Here is a 16197-nt window from a genome sequence, read left to right on the forward strand (position 1 = left end):
TGTTAACTGAACTCTAAAGAAACGTGTGTAACACGGAACGTCAACATAGACAATCAAACCTGAATTACACATGAAAATAGACCCAAAAGTTTCCACGCGCGGATTAACATTTACTGTGACATTTCCTTACAAACTAACACACGAAAACTGATAGCGACACATTAAGGAGACAAATTTGCACATGCTATTCACACGTAATAAAAAATAATCTTACAGACCTTGTTTGTTGCCGTCGAGTTATCAGCGGCCACATTTCAAAGCCAGCGACCTCGTTAGCTTACTCCATGGTAATAATTACCATGGTTTCCAAAATATAGCTTCCTGCCATGGGTTGCCTCTGGATTTTCTTACTGACTTATTTACATTACACAAGTGTGCATATTGTTACGTATAAAACAGCGTCTCTTTTATTACTTCAGGATGACCCAATAAATGTGCACACACACACATATATATGTATACAATTCTATCAACCATGAGTAACCAAACTCACTAATTGCTATCTATTTACAAGTCCCTCTTCTTTACACAGCAGAAGGTCCGGTCGGTTGGAATTACCTGGGGACGGCTATAATCCTTACTTTCACTTCTCCAAGTCCAGTCACCTCGTACAGCAGCTATGTGTAGACCGCTGGATCTGAACACAGTGCTACTGGCTACACAACATTCGACGACTGTTCCTTGCTTCGACTCCAGAGACATTCCAAATATCCACAGAGTCACATGTAGTGAACACCTAAACAGCAACAGCTCAACAGTGTTAACCAGCAGGACAGGACTCACAAAAGACGATTCTTAGTCCACAGAAGTACACAAACACACAGTACTCCAAGGTAGTTCACAGTCTTCTGTCCCGTACGCCGTCTCCAATGCAGGTACTCATTGGACACTCCGAAGAAAGAACCACAGCTCCTCGTTCAGACCTCGGTGGGACTCTAGTGACAGCCAAAAACTCTGTCACTCTCGGCCCAGGCTGACTCCACCACGAAGTCCAATACTGACTCCGAGTCTAGCACCAACTGACTGTCCACGGTTAGCCTCCCTTTTTATAGATAGAGCGATGTACGCCAGAATATTCGTGGTGTGGCCAGAGACGGAATATTCTCGTTGCACCTCCAAGAAACTCACAGGTAAGCCAGCTGACGAGAACAATACACGGAAATGCCAGCCATGCCCTCCAGGCCGGCTGGCAGCTCCCCGGTCGGCTGACTCATTTCCTTCCAAGAAGTACCGAAAAGTGTTACCACAGCGCTGGCTCGTAACAATGTATATATATATTAAGTTGCATCGACATCGCAACTAGTAAGTACTCTTCCGCACGAAAAATTCGCATCAACGCACTGAATCACTTTACAAAAGACTGCCCTGCAAAGCATTCAGATGATCATCGCCTGATGTTATAAAACAAATTTACTGTTACCGGCAACATATTGTTCGTTGTAGTGACCCGACCTAAGATAACACCATTTCTTCGCTTGCAGCTAATGGAAAGGACAGGTATCAAAGTGTCAGGTAAGACCTGGGTCAATTTTACACAATTCGTATGAGCTCCTTCAGTTTTCGTTTAGAGTTCTGATCCTCTGCTTGAAATTTGTAATTTAGCGGTATCGAAAGTTCAGATTCGCAAATCTAAGTTATTTTCTAGCTGAAAATATACAAGTTTTCAAATACATTTTGATGTTATATAGCCGAACATATGTCCAGTCTTTGGGCGACCAAGCAAGAATGAGTGAGTAGCCAATGTGGGTGGTGTATTTATAACTTCAGAGGAGATGCTATCTTGTATGTCGCGAAATTGCACCATATAAAATCATCTTCTATACCTCTGGGATTTTCGCATAGGTCCTTAGTTAGTGGATTCCTTAATTTGAACCCTTACAACGGTGACAGTCTCCGATTTTTCCAGTATTTTACGTACACGTAATTGTCAAAGCGTCACTTGCTACTTTCCCGCGGATATTTAGTTGCGTAAGCATTGTCACGCGCGGCTGAATACCTGCCATCTGCCGAAACCTGCAGGTAATAGCAGGGATATTTCCATTTGGGTTGAGAATGTATATTAGTGTGTCAGAAAATTTCCTCAGATTATTTCATCTTTAGCCGGCCCAGCGGTGTAGGGGTAGAGTGCCTGCCGCTTAGCCGGAGGCCCCGGGTTCGATTCCCGGCCAGGTCAGGGATTTTTACCTGAATCTGAGAGCTGGTTCTAGATCCATTCAGCTTGCGTGATTACATTTGAGGAGCTATCTGACGGTGACATGGCCGCCGCGGTCTAGAAAGCCAGGAATAACGGCCGAGAGGAATCATCGTGCTGACCACATGACACTTCATAATCTGCAGGCCTTCGGGCTGAGCAGCGGTTGCTTTGTAAGCCATGGCCCTTCGGGGCTGTTGCGCCATGGGGTTTGGTTTTCTTGGTTTAATTTCATCTTTACTGCAGGCCAAAATGTCTCAGTTTTATCAGTTACCAGTATGGACGTGGAAAATATAAGAAGCAGAGGAACACCAAGACGATGATAGTTAGACTCAGATTTCAATGATTTAAAGATAAGATGTTTGGAACTAAACGTGGTCACGGAGCTAGCTCAAAATAGAGGAATGTGGAGAGCCACATACTTATTGCAATTCACAGAGACTTGTATAATGAACGCTGAAAGGTATACTAGTCTATAATGTATGTATTTATTTATTTATTTATTTATTTATTTATTTATTTATTTATTTATTTATTTATTTATTTATTTATTTATTTATTTATTTATTTATTTATTTATTTATGTATTTATTTATTTATTTATTTATTTATTTTTCCTTGCAGGTAATGCCACCCCATTCCAGAAGTTGCTACACGCTGTTCATCATGATCCCAGATGGATGGCCGACGTGAATCTTGGAAAACGCGTAGGCTTCTACCGCTTTCGAGGTGACCTTGGAAGTGGCAACTTCTCTCAGGTGAAGATGGCAATTCACCAGTTGTGCAAAGGTACAATACATGATATACACTGATCGAAAAATGTATTTGGTCACACCCGTCTTTTGGTAATATTCCATTGACTGTGTATAGGGAAGTTTAGTAGATTTATAACGGTATTCTACTTTAAGTAAAACAAAAGTGACCATAGAATTAGTCGCAGTGATGGGGTGAACGAGATTCTCACGGTGCACAGCAGGGCTAAAGAGTTTGCGAACTAAGTTTTATACTTTTCAGAATCTAATATTCCAACATACAAAGTGCATAAAGTGCGTGTCGAGAGGGAGAAGAAATATAATGTATCAAAACATGGTTTTAAAAATAAGTAACGTTTACAGGATAAATTAAGTGTTCAAACTGGAAAACGACAGGCTGCAATACACCTCACATTTGACAAGCAAAAGAAAGCTAAGAGTGAAGAAAACGGAATGTATTCAAGATACAACCACGAAGCTATCTAAAGGCATAGGTTTGAATCCCACTTCTGACACCACAATTGTTACGAATAAAACACTGACTGTTTTATTGATATAATTTAATCTAGGATGACCCGATCTGTACATACACATATAATTACACTTAACACTAAATGACAACACTTCACTAATTAGTGGCTATTTACAAAAATAGCTTGTCGTCACAGCAGATCTCCGGTTTACTAGTATTTATTTGGAATGGACGATCCCCCCATTACCTTGATTGACAGGTCTCACCTTTTAGTTAGGTGCCAATGAAGAGGATGCTAAGTTCCTTGAAACAACAATCATCATCATCATGATCATCATCTCAAAGAAATTCTGCATGTCATTCATTTTGACGATCTATCCTTGGTGGAATGGCAATGCCATACGGTGTTATGACTGCGAGCAAAGCAGCACGTGATGTGTAATAGACGCCAACTGTGCTAGTTTCAAAACATATCCTTCGGGACAAGTAGAAATTTCTCCATACAAGTCACTTTTTTACGATGTGTGCGTGGCGAAGTTTGGATTACGTGTCAAATATCCAAACAATGATCTCATGAACAATGTACTTGAGTGGATGATGATGACGATGACGATGATTATTATTTCATTTGTGATGGGCTAAATTGTATGCCTAACAGTCAAGGATACTCACTAAGCCGTAGGAATTTAAATCTCTAACGTGATCCTTTTGTCTTTATTATTTCACGTGTTATTGAAAACAATATTTTAACATTTTACTTTTACAGTTTGTGATGAGCAAACAAATGGACAAACCAATTTCTGGATTATTTCGTTTTGTACATGATTTTACGTTCTTCTGCTCTTCCTAGATATTTAATAAATTGTTCCAAACATATGGCAGAGAGTATACATCGTTATAGTAAATCTTAAGGCAAGTACAAAGGTGGTTCAGATCCTCTTAACTAAATTTGCATATGGGTATAATCTGTGTGTCCGCCTCTGTTGTGTAGTGGTTAGTGCGATTAGTTGCTACCCCCCGGAGGCCCGGGGCGCCTCCTTGAAACGGTAAAGGTGGGATCCCTCGCTGAGTCCGAGGAAAAACCAACCCTGGACGGCAAACGGATTAAATAATAATAATAATAATAATAATAATAATAATAATAATAATAATAATAATAATAATAATAATAATAATTTTACTGTTTTTCTCACACCTACGAGGTCGTGGGTTCAAACTGTGTCACTCATGTGAACTAGGACCTGTTTTACGGCCGGATGCCGTTCCCGACGCCAACCCTATGTGGAGGGATGTAATCACTATTGCGTGTTTCTGCGGTGTTTGGTAGTGTGGTGTGTTTCTGAATATGAAGAGGAAAGTGTTGCGTCAAACACAAATAACCAGTCCCCGGGCCAGAAGAATTAATCAGACGCGATTAAAATCCCCGACCGAGCCGGGAATCGACCCCTAGAACCTCTGAACGAAGGCCTCAACGCCGACCCTTCAGCCAATGCGCCGGAAAATAATAATAATAATAATAATAATAATAATAATAATAATAATAATAATAATAATAATACCCGTGTGGGGATTTACCGGTTACCTCCATCGGGCGCGTCCCATTGGAATTGGGGAAGCTCGCTGGCTCTGCCGCCAGCAGAGTCAGAGGGTAGTAGGGAAATAAAATACCACCGTGAAAAAAACTGGTCCCTTGCCAGGGTTACGGCGAAGACTGGTAAATGACCAGAAGCCAGAAAACATCTTGAGGCAACCTCTAGGGCTAACAACCCTAGTTGTAAAAGGATGGGTACCCGTCCAAAGCAAAGTCAAGTCAAAAAGCATGATGCCACAACATTTCAAGAAACATACCCCAGGGGGTAAATCTTCGGATAAATCCCTCGTCGTGAACGCCACGGCGCACGAGTCTCGTTCGGATTCTGGGGGAGACTCGACATCATGCAAGAGACGAGTCGCAGCGTCTCGGTGTACCCCGAAGAGTCAAAAACTCAGGCCAAAATCTAAAACCTTTCTAGCAAGTTTCAACATAAATTCACTTACACAAACTGGCAAGTTGAAAACCCTCACCAAAGCTCTTCACGAAAATCAGATATCCATAGTGGCCCTACAGGAAACAAGGTACCCAGATGAAGAGATTTTTTAATCCGAAGGCTACCGATTTTTCAAGAGCAAAGCGCAAAGAGGAATCCTCAATGGAGCTGTGATGCTTGGAACCGCGTTTGCTGTTAGAACCAAGATCCTTAAATCGGTTGCAAATTTCGAACCTGTGAATGACAGATTGTCTATACTCACAATTAAATGCGCGAACAAAACCTACGCCCTAGTTAACGCACATACTCCTACAAACGATAAGAACAAGTCTGATCCAGACGAAGTTGATAATTTCTGGGACCTACTGGATGAAAAATTAAACAAAATCCCCAAACACCATGTCAAGCTTCTTTTGGGTGACTTCAATGCCCAACTAGGTCGTGAACAGAAGTACAAGAAAGTTATAGGAAATTACCCTGCTCACAAAAGAACCAATCCCAACGGCAAAAGACTGGTGTCCATTTGCGAAAATCACAACCTGCAGGTCATGTCGACCCACTTTCGCCATCTACCCAGAAAGCAAATGACTTGGCGTTCTCCCGTCCAAGGTCTCGGAGAGTTCCAAATTGATCATGTTGCAATCTCCAGGAGAAACAGCCCTGAGATTATGAATGTCAAGGTAAAGAAAGGCATCAGTGTGGCCTCAGATCATTATATGTCTCTTATCAAATTCAAACCAATTCCCGCAAACTCCAGGAAGACAACCAAACAGATCACACGCTTCGACAATGATAAACTTCGGCAAAGGTTCGAGGAGTTCCAGGAGAAGGCTACACCAAATGACTGTGACTTTAACAACGCCAAAAGTCTCCTTGTTGAGGCCGCCAAAGACGTTGCAGAAATCAAGAGAAGCAAAAAGCATGCCTGGTGGAATAGTACCTGCGAATCAGTCCTCCAAGAAAGATTCAATGCGTGGAAACAGTACTACTCTACGACATCAGAAAATGATTGGGAAACCTACAAAACCCAGCGTGCCCAAGCAGCTACGGTGTTCAGAACTGAGAAACGTAAATACGAAAAATCTCTCATTGAAAAGATAGAACAGAACTTTAGGAAGAATGAAAGCAGAGAGTACTACAGAGCCTTCAAACGCAAACTCACTGCCTATAAACCACCATCTCTATGCTTTGAGCGAAAGGACGGCACACTGGCGACGTCAAATGAAGAAAATTGCAGCATTCTGGCAGATTACTTCAAGAATTTACTTAATTGTTCTAAACCGCAAAGCGTCATTGAGACCAAGGAACCCTTACTCAGGTACCCAGATTCCAGACCACCCGACAGAGATGAAATCAAGCGCCACATTGCCCGTCTCAAAAATAACAAAGCGCCGGGGGAAGACTCAGTAGTAGCAGAACTATGGAAATATGCTCCAGAGGAATCACTTGATATCTTGCAAAAGCAAATAGAAGAAATTTGGAACAAGGAGACCCTACCCGAAGATTGGAAAATAGCTTTGATCCATCCATTACACAAAAAAGGCAGCATGAAGAACATCAACAACTACAGAGGAATATCTTTGCTACCCGTGACTTACAAAATTCTTGCACTTGCCATCCTGGAGCGTTTGGAAGCACAAGTCGAACATCAAATAGGTGAATACCAAGGAGGGTTCAGAAAAGGTCGCTCAACAGCTGAACAGATCCAAAATCTCAAAACGATCATCAGATATTGTACACTAAGGTCCAAGCAGTATGTGTCTGTCTTTGTGGACTTTAAGAAAGCGTACGACTCCATTGACGGGGAAGTCCTGCTAAACATCTTAAATAATTTGGAGTTGATTTGAAACTGCTGGCATTAATTAGAGCCACCCTGACCGATACAAAATCCAAGGTGAAGTTCCACGGATGTCTCTCGCATTCCTTTGACATCAAAACAGGAGTCCGACAAGGTGATGGGCTATCCCCGATACTCTTCAACTGTGTTCTTGAAAAGATCATCAGAACCTGGCGGGTGAGATTACAGGAAACCAACTACAGTCCGTTGAGAATAGGAACCAAATCCAAGGGGATCGCAACAGACTGCTTAGCATTTGCCGATGATATTGCTGTTCTCTCAAACGACATAGAAACCGCTAGAGCTCAAGTTGAAATTTTAAAGGAAATTGCCGAACAAACTGGTTTGCAGATATCGTTTGAGAAAACAGAAGTAATGACTAACATCAAAGAGGCTTCACCAAAACTCCATAAAAAATACGGGGACATCACCCGAGTAGACAAATTCAAATACCTGGGTGAGATCATCATGAAAAATGGACTGGACAAAGAAGCACTTAAGGAGAGAGTACGCAAACTGGAGATAGCCTACCAAACATCCCGCAAAATCTACAACAAAAAATGCCTTTCCCAAAACACCAAGATACGGCACTATGAAACAGTTCTGAAGCCAGTAGTTCTATATGCAGCCGAAACCCTGTCTCTAAATGCCAACAAAGGACTCCTTGAAGAACTGGAGAAAAGAGAACGCAAAATTGTGAGAGGAATCTTGGGATCAAAGTACAGAAATGGAATCCATCAAAAGAGATCCAACAAGGAAGTCTACAGCAAAATAGAGAAAATTACCGACACAATCAGAAAAAGACGGGCACGATTTTACGGAAGAAAGTTGACTAAATAAATCTTTCACTTTTTTTATTCAAACCCCAAAACCACAATTCCCTGGTTTAGAAATACCAAAAGAAGACCTGCAAATGCTACAAATCTCAGCTGAAGACGCCCTTAACAGAGATCTCTTCCGCAAGAAAATATTGACGAACGGGCTAAACCGAGACGAGCAACCGAAGAGAAGACACGGTGCCCCTTGGACAGAGGAGCGTAAGCAGGCCCACTCACAAAGAGTGAGGGAAATTTGGGCTCTAAAGAAGGCCAAGTTCAGTGTCAAATGCGACAAGACTTAACGTGGTCCTTGATGGCCCCAGCGAATTATATATTATAATAATAATAATAATAATAATAATAATAATAATAATAATAATAATAATAATAATAATAAGTAATTGAAATAATAACAAAGAATAATACGAACAGGTATAAAACGGGGATACGTACGAACCAAAACTTATTATTATGCTTTATTATGCTTTAATACTCATGAAAATATATGGAACTGTGAAACTCTAATTTCCTGAAGGGAATATGTAGCCTCTTAATACGGTTCTATCTTCTCGCTTTACTACACATTGTAAACTCTTTCTTTCTCTTCTCTGCTTCGTGGTATGGTACGTTCAAACGAAAACAATTTACTCCCCCCCCCCCCCACTTAGGGAATCCTCAATAATAATAATAATAATAATAATAATAATAATAATAATAATAATAATAATAATAATAATAATAATAATAATAATAATTCCAAAAACTCCAAAATAGCTAATATGTGCACCTAAGCATAATTACTTCGTGCCGAAAGAGGGGAAACAGCTTAAAATCCTTTTTTGGCTTAATGTTGTATGACTATCAAAATTGCAGTAATCATTCAATATTAATTTGTTAAGAATGAAGCCATATTTTTCAGTGTCGACTTAGTTAAATGCAATAAAAGCTTTCCAGTCTGTCAAACACACAGCAATTACAATATTCAGTATTAAACATTTTCATACATCAATAATATGAAAGAAATTCTTCAAATAATTTAGAGAGTTTCTATCGTATATTACATTAATGTAAACATTGAAGATGCACTAAGTCATGCAAGCCACCGCTAGCAATAACGTATTTCCATGTTTTGTTCAAGTGTGCAGTTAGTTTTGAATTTATAATAATTATTTAATATATCAGTTTTTCAAAAGTACACTTGAGTAACTTTATTAATTTTATAGCAACTTTTTGCTCATCACTGACACGACTTAGCGCTAATTGAAAAGTTATTTACTAGCAAACACACTCCCTGCTTAATTTCGCCTACCTGTTTTCATGCGGCAATTTCAACATCATTTGAGATGGTGAAAATATTAGCTATTTCCACTGACGTACTAGGAGGAATTTTCCTTATTTCATTATCTGCAGATCCTTTCTCCTTTTTAGTAGTAATCATGTCAACGCTATAGAACCAGCCTTAACTGCAGAATTTCGACATATTTGATCTTCTCTTTCATTTTTTCGGCTTTTTAAAAATGATAAAATTGAAACACTCAAATTTTTATGTTTTTACTCATTGCATAGTAAAATAGTAAACTTTCAGCTAGTATTTCAAGTATTACTTGTGAAGTAACTCTACTTTTGAAACACATTCACTGTGGGTGTGAATGAACCTCGTAACTTGCTGTGAAGCACTGCAATCGTACGGTCGCCCAGGTAAACGGCACAAACCGACATGCAGCCTACCTATTGTTGCCAGTCCACCGGCCACTGCTAGGACGAGTTCAATAGTTACTGTTCGATGTTTACTACTTGGATCTTATTATCCCGCAACGAGCATTGACGGGCCGACAAGCGCAAGCAGTTAGTATCCCGTGGGAAACCATTTTTCCAAAATGATGACCTAGAGTTTTAATGGGCTTACCCGGATGTTTTAAGTCTAAATTACCTTTAAAGATCAAATCCGGAGAAAGTGTTGACGAAAAGTCCGGAGTTATTTACTCACTGCACGGACTTCTGCTTCAGTATCACTTCTACTCCCACTGTGTAGATAAGATAATTGTATGTATACGCACTGTTATTGTGGATTCATCCTTACCAGAAGCTAGTCAATACATGTTATCCTTTTCCTCATCCTCATGATCTAAGACAGCCATCTCAGTCGCAGAAGTTTCATCTCTTTGCCGTTAATCACAAATTTATCAACTTTAATGAAATGTACGGCACTTGCAATGAAAATGAACATCACACACAGAACATTGCAGTGCGATTTTTGTCCTTCTGGGGAATAGCATTCTTCCACTTCAAAAACATGACTCTTTGGGTGGTATAAAGAAATGTCTCTTCTTGTAACACGGCGTACAAAACAACAAGGCATATCTCCTTCATAAGAATGTAAACGTATACAGAAACTCGTTAAAATGCCGTGCTAACGAAAGAGCAAACTACACGAAATACCTAACCATTATGTCGCCAAAGCGCCAAGCCTCCGTGGCTCAGACGGCAGCGCGTCGGCCCCTCACCGCTGGGTACCGTGGCTCAAATCTCGGTCACTCCATGTGAGATTTGTGCAGGACAAAGCGGAGGTGGGACAGAATTTTCTCCGGGTACTCCGGTTTTCTCTGCCATCTTTTATTCCAACAACATTCTCATTTCATAGCATCTATCAGTCAATCATAAAATCACTTTGGGAGTGGCGACCCCATCGTACTAGTAGCCTATATATGATTCATTCATTTCATCCCTGACCCAGTCAATGACTGGGAAACAGGGTGTAGGTTTTAATTATGTTGCCAAAGCGCCATACCTAGCGTTGTCAACGCGAGCGGCATATTGCCAAAACTATCCTTTTTGAAGAGGGTCGTAAAGGTAAAATTTAACCATCACCATTATTACTGAAAAATATAGAGGTATTTTTGAGTGGTGAGCTGGCGGTTGCAATACATTCAGCCGTTCAAAATGCATAAACAATACGCAATGACCTTGGGATTGCCTAGGTTTTATTCTGTGTGGAATTCTGAAGCATTATTTTCAATGAACGTAATGTCACATGGATATTCACAGATTCACGAAAGTTAATAATAAAAACTTGCCGTGCGTAATACGAGGTACATGCATTAGCAACTAAATCAGTTAGCGGCCGCCATGCCAAACGCCGCGCCGTGGTGCCTGCCGCAGACAGTGGCGCGCGGATAAGTGATAGCGTTTTCTCTTATTTATTTATTTATTTATTTATTTATTTATTTATTTATTTATTTATTTATTTATTTATTTATTTATTTATTTATTTATACTTTGGCAGTGGCTAAGTTAAGGCTCGTGGCCCTCTCTTGCACTTGACCACGTAAATTATACGATAATAAATTAAAAAAGAAATACACTATTATGTTATTAAGTCAAGGATAATTCAGTTAAATAACACATTTGGCAAACATTTAATGCAGAAAATAATAATAATAATAATAATAATAATAATAATAATATTTTCTTTACGTCCCACTAACTACTTTTACTGTTTTCGGAGACGCCGAGGGGCCGGAATTTAGTCCCGCATGAGTTCCTTTACGTGCCAGTAAATCTAATGACACGAGGCTGACGTATTTGAGCACCTTCAAATACCACTGGGCTGAGCCGGGATCGAACCTGCCAAGTTCGGGTCAGAAGGCCAACGCCTCAACCGTCTAAGCCACTCAGCAAGACAACGAAGAAAGAAAGAAAGCAAAGTTCAACATATAAAGAAAAAATCCGGAGCATAATACGATATGCTGTTAGGTTTAATTCCATTAAAGAAAAATAAATGTGTAAACGTTTACATGTAACTAGGGAGGGAGAATCCGCCTTATTGCTGTTGTAGTGTTGTGTCACATGGACACAGGCGCTTGGTCATCCTTTAATGCCAGCAGTTTGTAAACCCTTGTATATACCTTAGATATTCACAGGTGGTTAATTGGCAAGTTACGATAACGCAGCGATAACGATAGCGAGCCATACATGAACAAGTGACTAAACGAGACTCGGTCTGGTAGCTGGGGTACTTTAAGTGACTCGTGCCCTCTCTCATGGTGGCCCACACGCGCGATGGAGGTGAGCCGCATGTACTATTTTAACCACATATCAGTCCTCCTGCCATTTCTTAAATATCTGGCAGTGCCGAGAAGCTCGGACGTCAGCTAATCGTGCACCGTTACGCTACAGAGGCGGACACATCTTGAACTGAAAATTGAAATGGCGTATGGCTTTTAGTGCCGGGAGTGTCCGAGGAAATGTTCGGCTCGCCAGATGTAAGTCTTTTGACTTGACTCCCGTAGGCGACCTGTGCATCGTGATGAGGATGAAATGGTGATGAAGAAGATACATACACCCAGCGTGCCAGCGAAATTAACCAATTATGGTTAAAATTCCCGACCCTGCCGGGAATCGAACCCGGTGCCCCTGTGACCAAAGGCCAGCACCCTAACCATTTAGCCATGGAGCCGGACACTTCTTGAACTGAAACACCAGAACAAAATCTGTGATATCAGAAACACTACTGTTTTAGGCCAAATTGTATTCACGTTAAGCGAAGGAGAAGTTGATGTTTTGCATAGCAGCTATTGAGATGGCAGACTTATTCGTACATGAATCTACGGCACAAGTCACGTTCATAGAACCGTAACATTCCGGTGAATTTGAGGGTATTTTTAGAGCAAAGTTCAGATACTCTGATATTTAAGAAGGTATTTATTTTTTGTACGCGTAAAGCGTTTTCAACAGGTAATTGTCCGGTTCCATGGCTAAATGGTTAGCGTGCTGGCCTTTGGTCACAGGGGTCCCGGATTCGATTCCCGGCAGAGTCGGGAATTTTAACCATCATTGGTTAATTTCGCTGACACGGGGGCTGGGTGTATGTGTCGTCTTCATCATCATTTCATCCTCATCCCGACGCGCAGGTCGCCTACGGGAGTCAAATAAAAAGACCTGCACTTGGCGAGCCGAACATGTCCTCGGACACTCCAGGCACTAAAAGCCATACGCCATTTCAACAGGTAATTCTGCTGTCTTTTAATACCTCTGCCTACTATCTATCATCTTCTCCGTTGATTCCATCGGCGACTCTCATTTTTACATTAGACAAACGCTGGGATCAGTGGCGTATACTGAGGGCTACCAAGGATATCACTGAAGCCCAAACCTCACTTGTGAACGATTGAAATCTAAAGCATATTATAATGTAAGCATCTGACACATTGTTCCATTTACAAAACTTGGAAGCAATGAGAAAAAACGTCGCACGTATTTCTGAGAGCAAGGCATCGGAGACTGATATTGCAGCCCAGACTCTCGTCCCTCTCCCCTCGACTCACCTCACGCGTCATGCTGCTGTATGCCTGATTAGGCGCGGGGACCGGCGGGGGATAGATGTGCTAGGCTTCGGTCCGTCAGACAGCCACTGCTATCAACCATGCGTTACTCATCGTATGTACTTCCTCACCTCATACTTCTGACGTTATATAAATAACAGAGTGCTGGTAGTTCACTCCCGTATCCTTGCAGGAAGCCACTGCAATGCCTGCTGTTATAGGAGTAATATAGTTTTCTTTTTATAGGTAGACCTGCTAAAATGAAATGCAATCTTTCAGGTTAGTGTTCTCTTTTGTTGGTTGGAATCGAACTCGTGATCATGGGTTGGACACCGCCATTGATCTCCCAAGGAAGCTAATTAACCAGTGAACGATGGGCACGATCGCTGTAATATTCAATTTTTTATTTAATAATAATAATAATAATAATAATAATAATAATAATGGTGCATGGCATCTTTGTAAGCTTGGTGATGACCTAATGACCGGGCGAGTTGGCCATGCGCGTAGAGGCGCGCGGCTGTGAGCTTGCATCCGGGAGATAGTAGGTTCGAATCCCACTATCAGCAGCCCTGAAGATGGTTTTCCGTGGTTTCCCATTTTCACACCATGCAAATGCTGGGGCTGTACCTTAATTAAGGCCACGGCCGCTTCCTTCCAACTCCTAGGCCTTTCCTATCCCATCGTCGCCATAAGACCTACCTGTGTCGGTGCGACGTAAAGCCCCTAGCAAAAAAAATGACCTAATGAGGATAAAATAAGTGGCGAAGACGTCCTAAACACCCAGCCCCCAAGCCATGGGAATTAACAGTGTGAGGGGGTTCATTCTGAAAATTGAACCGGGGCCATCGGACCAAAGGCAAGCATTCTATCCATTTAGCCACAAAGCCGGACTTCAATTTGCTAAACCTTCGGCTACCATCTCCACTGATCAGGTGTTGATTATTGACTGTAGCAGAGGTCAGGGCAGTAGCTTGTGAAGCACAGCAGGTTTCTCCGTTGGCTATTGTCTGCAGCTCAAAACGCTTCAGGCTTGACGTTCACTAAACCAACCATCGAAAGGGGTAACCTAAGTCTTGTGGTACCCCGTGTCTTGATCCCAGCATACGCCACTGGCTGGGATTGAAAATGAATTAAGATCACGTACGTGCTGAAGTTGTACCGATCAAAAACGCTTCTTTCCTATCTCAAGAAGAATACACTTTCCGATCGAGTACGCTACTTCATTTACCATTCAGCTCCTGTTGTTGTATGTTCGTTTACCTACCCAGTTCTGAAAGATATATGTAGAGCATATGAACAGGCATGATTCATTATTCACCACTCTTAACTGAGATCCGTTACTTCTCATAACAGAGAGCTTTTCATTACAAACCAGTCTAGCAATTTTCATAGAAAATAATACCAAACATGCTGTGCATTTTAGTCTGTGGTCCTGTCAGGTTGCATTTAGGGGACGATAGGTTCGAACTGTACTGTCAGTAGCTCTGAGAATAGTTTGTCATTTTCACATCAGGTTGAATGCGGGGGTTGTACAAAATAAACGTATTTGTGTTTCAGCTGTAAGTCCCAAGAATGTTGTCAGAATCAGGTAAGTATATGAAAATGTACTTTCAGAGGACAATTTGCCACTCTTCGTTTTGGACGTATGAATGGTCTACATGTGGGGATGGACCTAATAGCACAGATAGGGACATGGGATGGTCCATATATGAGGATGGACCTAGATGCGTGCACATTTACGGACCTAAAGACAGTAAACATACGTGGATGCAATTGGTAAGGGGTGTCCACCCGTGTGGACCACCCCACAAATCCATATATGTGGACCGCGTCCACAGATGAAGTAATCCGAATGAGCGGACCACGCTGAAGTTCCACATATATGGACTGTGTCAGGAGATGAGGAGGTCGACATGTGTGGACCACACTGCAGAACGAAATTTGTGAACTTCGTCTAGAGATCAGGATGTCCACATGTGTGGACCACCCTGCAGATCCACGTATGTGGACGGTGTCCACATATGAGGGGGTCCACATGTATGGACCACCACAAAGACTCCATGTTTGGTCCAAGTCGCAGATCAACATATGTGGACTGTGTGCACAGAAGGGAAGACATATACCAAATTGCAGGTGCACATATGTGAACAGTGTCCGCAGATGAGGAAGTCAGTAAGTGCGGACCGCCCCACATATCCAAACAATGGACTGCACACACAGATGTGGAGATCAACATGTGTGGACCACGTCCAGAGATGAGGAGATCCACATGTGTGTAAAATACCACAGGTCCACATGTGTGGATTGCGCCCACAGATAAAGAAGTCAACATGTACGGATCAACCCGCAGATCCACATACATGGACTGTGTCCAAAGATGATCAGGTTCACACGTGGGGACCAGCGCAAAAATCTACATATGTGGACCACACTTCAGATCAACATATGTGGATTGTGTCCGCATATGAGGAGGTCCACATGTATGTACCATCACGCAGATCCACATATGTAGACTGCGTCCACATCTGAAGTGGTTCAGATAAGTGGAACACCCTGCAGATCCACTTATGTGGTCAGCGTGCAGAGACGAGTCCACTTGTGGGGGCCATGCTACAGATCCATCAGGTGGACCGCGGCCACGGATGAAGAAGTCCCCATGTGGGTACCATCCCGCAGTTACAAATAATTATGTGGACTGAGGCCACAGTTGAGGAGGTGCACATGTGTGGACCACACCGATGATCTGCATGATATGTATCGCGTCCACAGATGAGAA

The 16197-nt window shown here is 41.8% G+C and overlaps 1 protein-coding gene across 5 annotated transcripts in view; it reads left to right on the forward strand.

Annotated features, from left to right (window-relative positions):
- The window catches only part of LOC136863103 (serine/threonine-protein kinase NIM1), a 789590-nt gene that overhangs the window by 653911 nt on the left and 119482 nt on the right, over positions 1 to 16197 (forward strand). For 4 of the 5 annotated variants that reach the window (XM_067139438.2, XM_067139441.2, XM_067139439.2 and 1 more), the window contains one exon: positions 2816 to 2980. In XM_067139438.2, the coding sequence (XP_066995539.2) occupies positions 2816 to 2980 (165 nt within the window). Of the gene's footprint in view, positions 1 to 2815; positions 2981 to 16197 lie in introns of those variants that run through there. The other variant, XM_067139442.2, reaches the window with a different exon arrangement.

Source organism: Anabrus simplex, chromosome 2 (assembly GCF_040414725.1).
Source record: "Anabrus simplex isolate iqAnaSimp1 chromosome 2, ASM4041472v1, whole genome shotgun sequence".
NCBI classification, from domain to species: domain Eukaryota; kingdom Metazoa; phylum Arthropoda; class Insecta; order Orthoptera; family Tettigoniidae; genus Anabrus; species Anabrus simplex.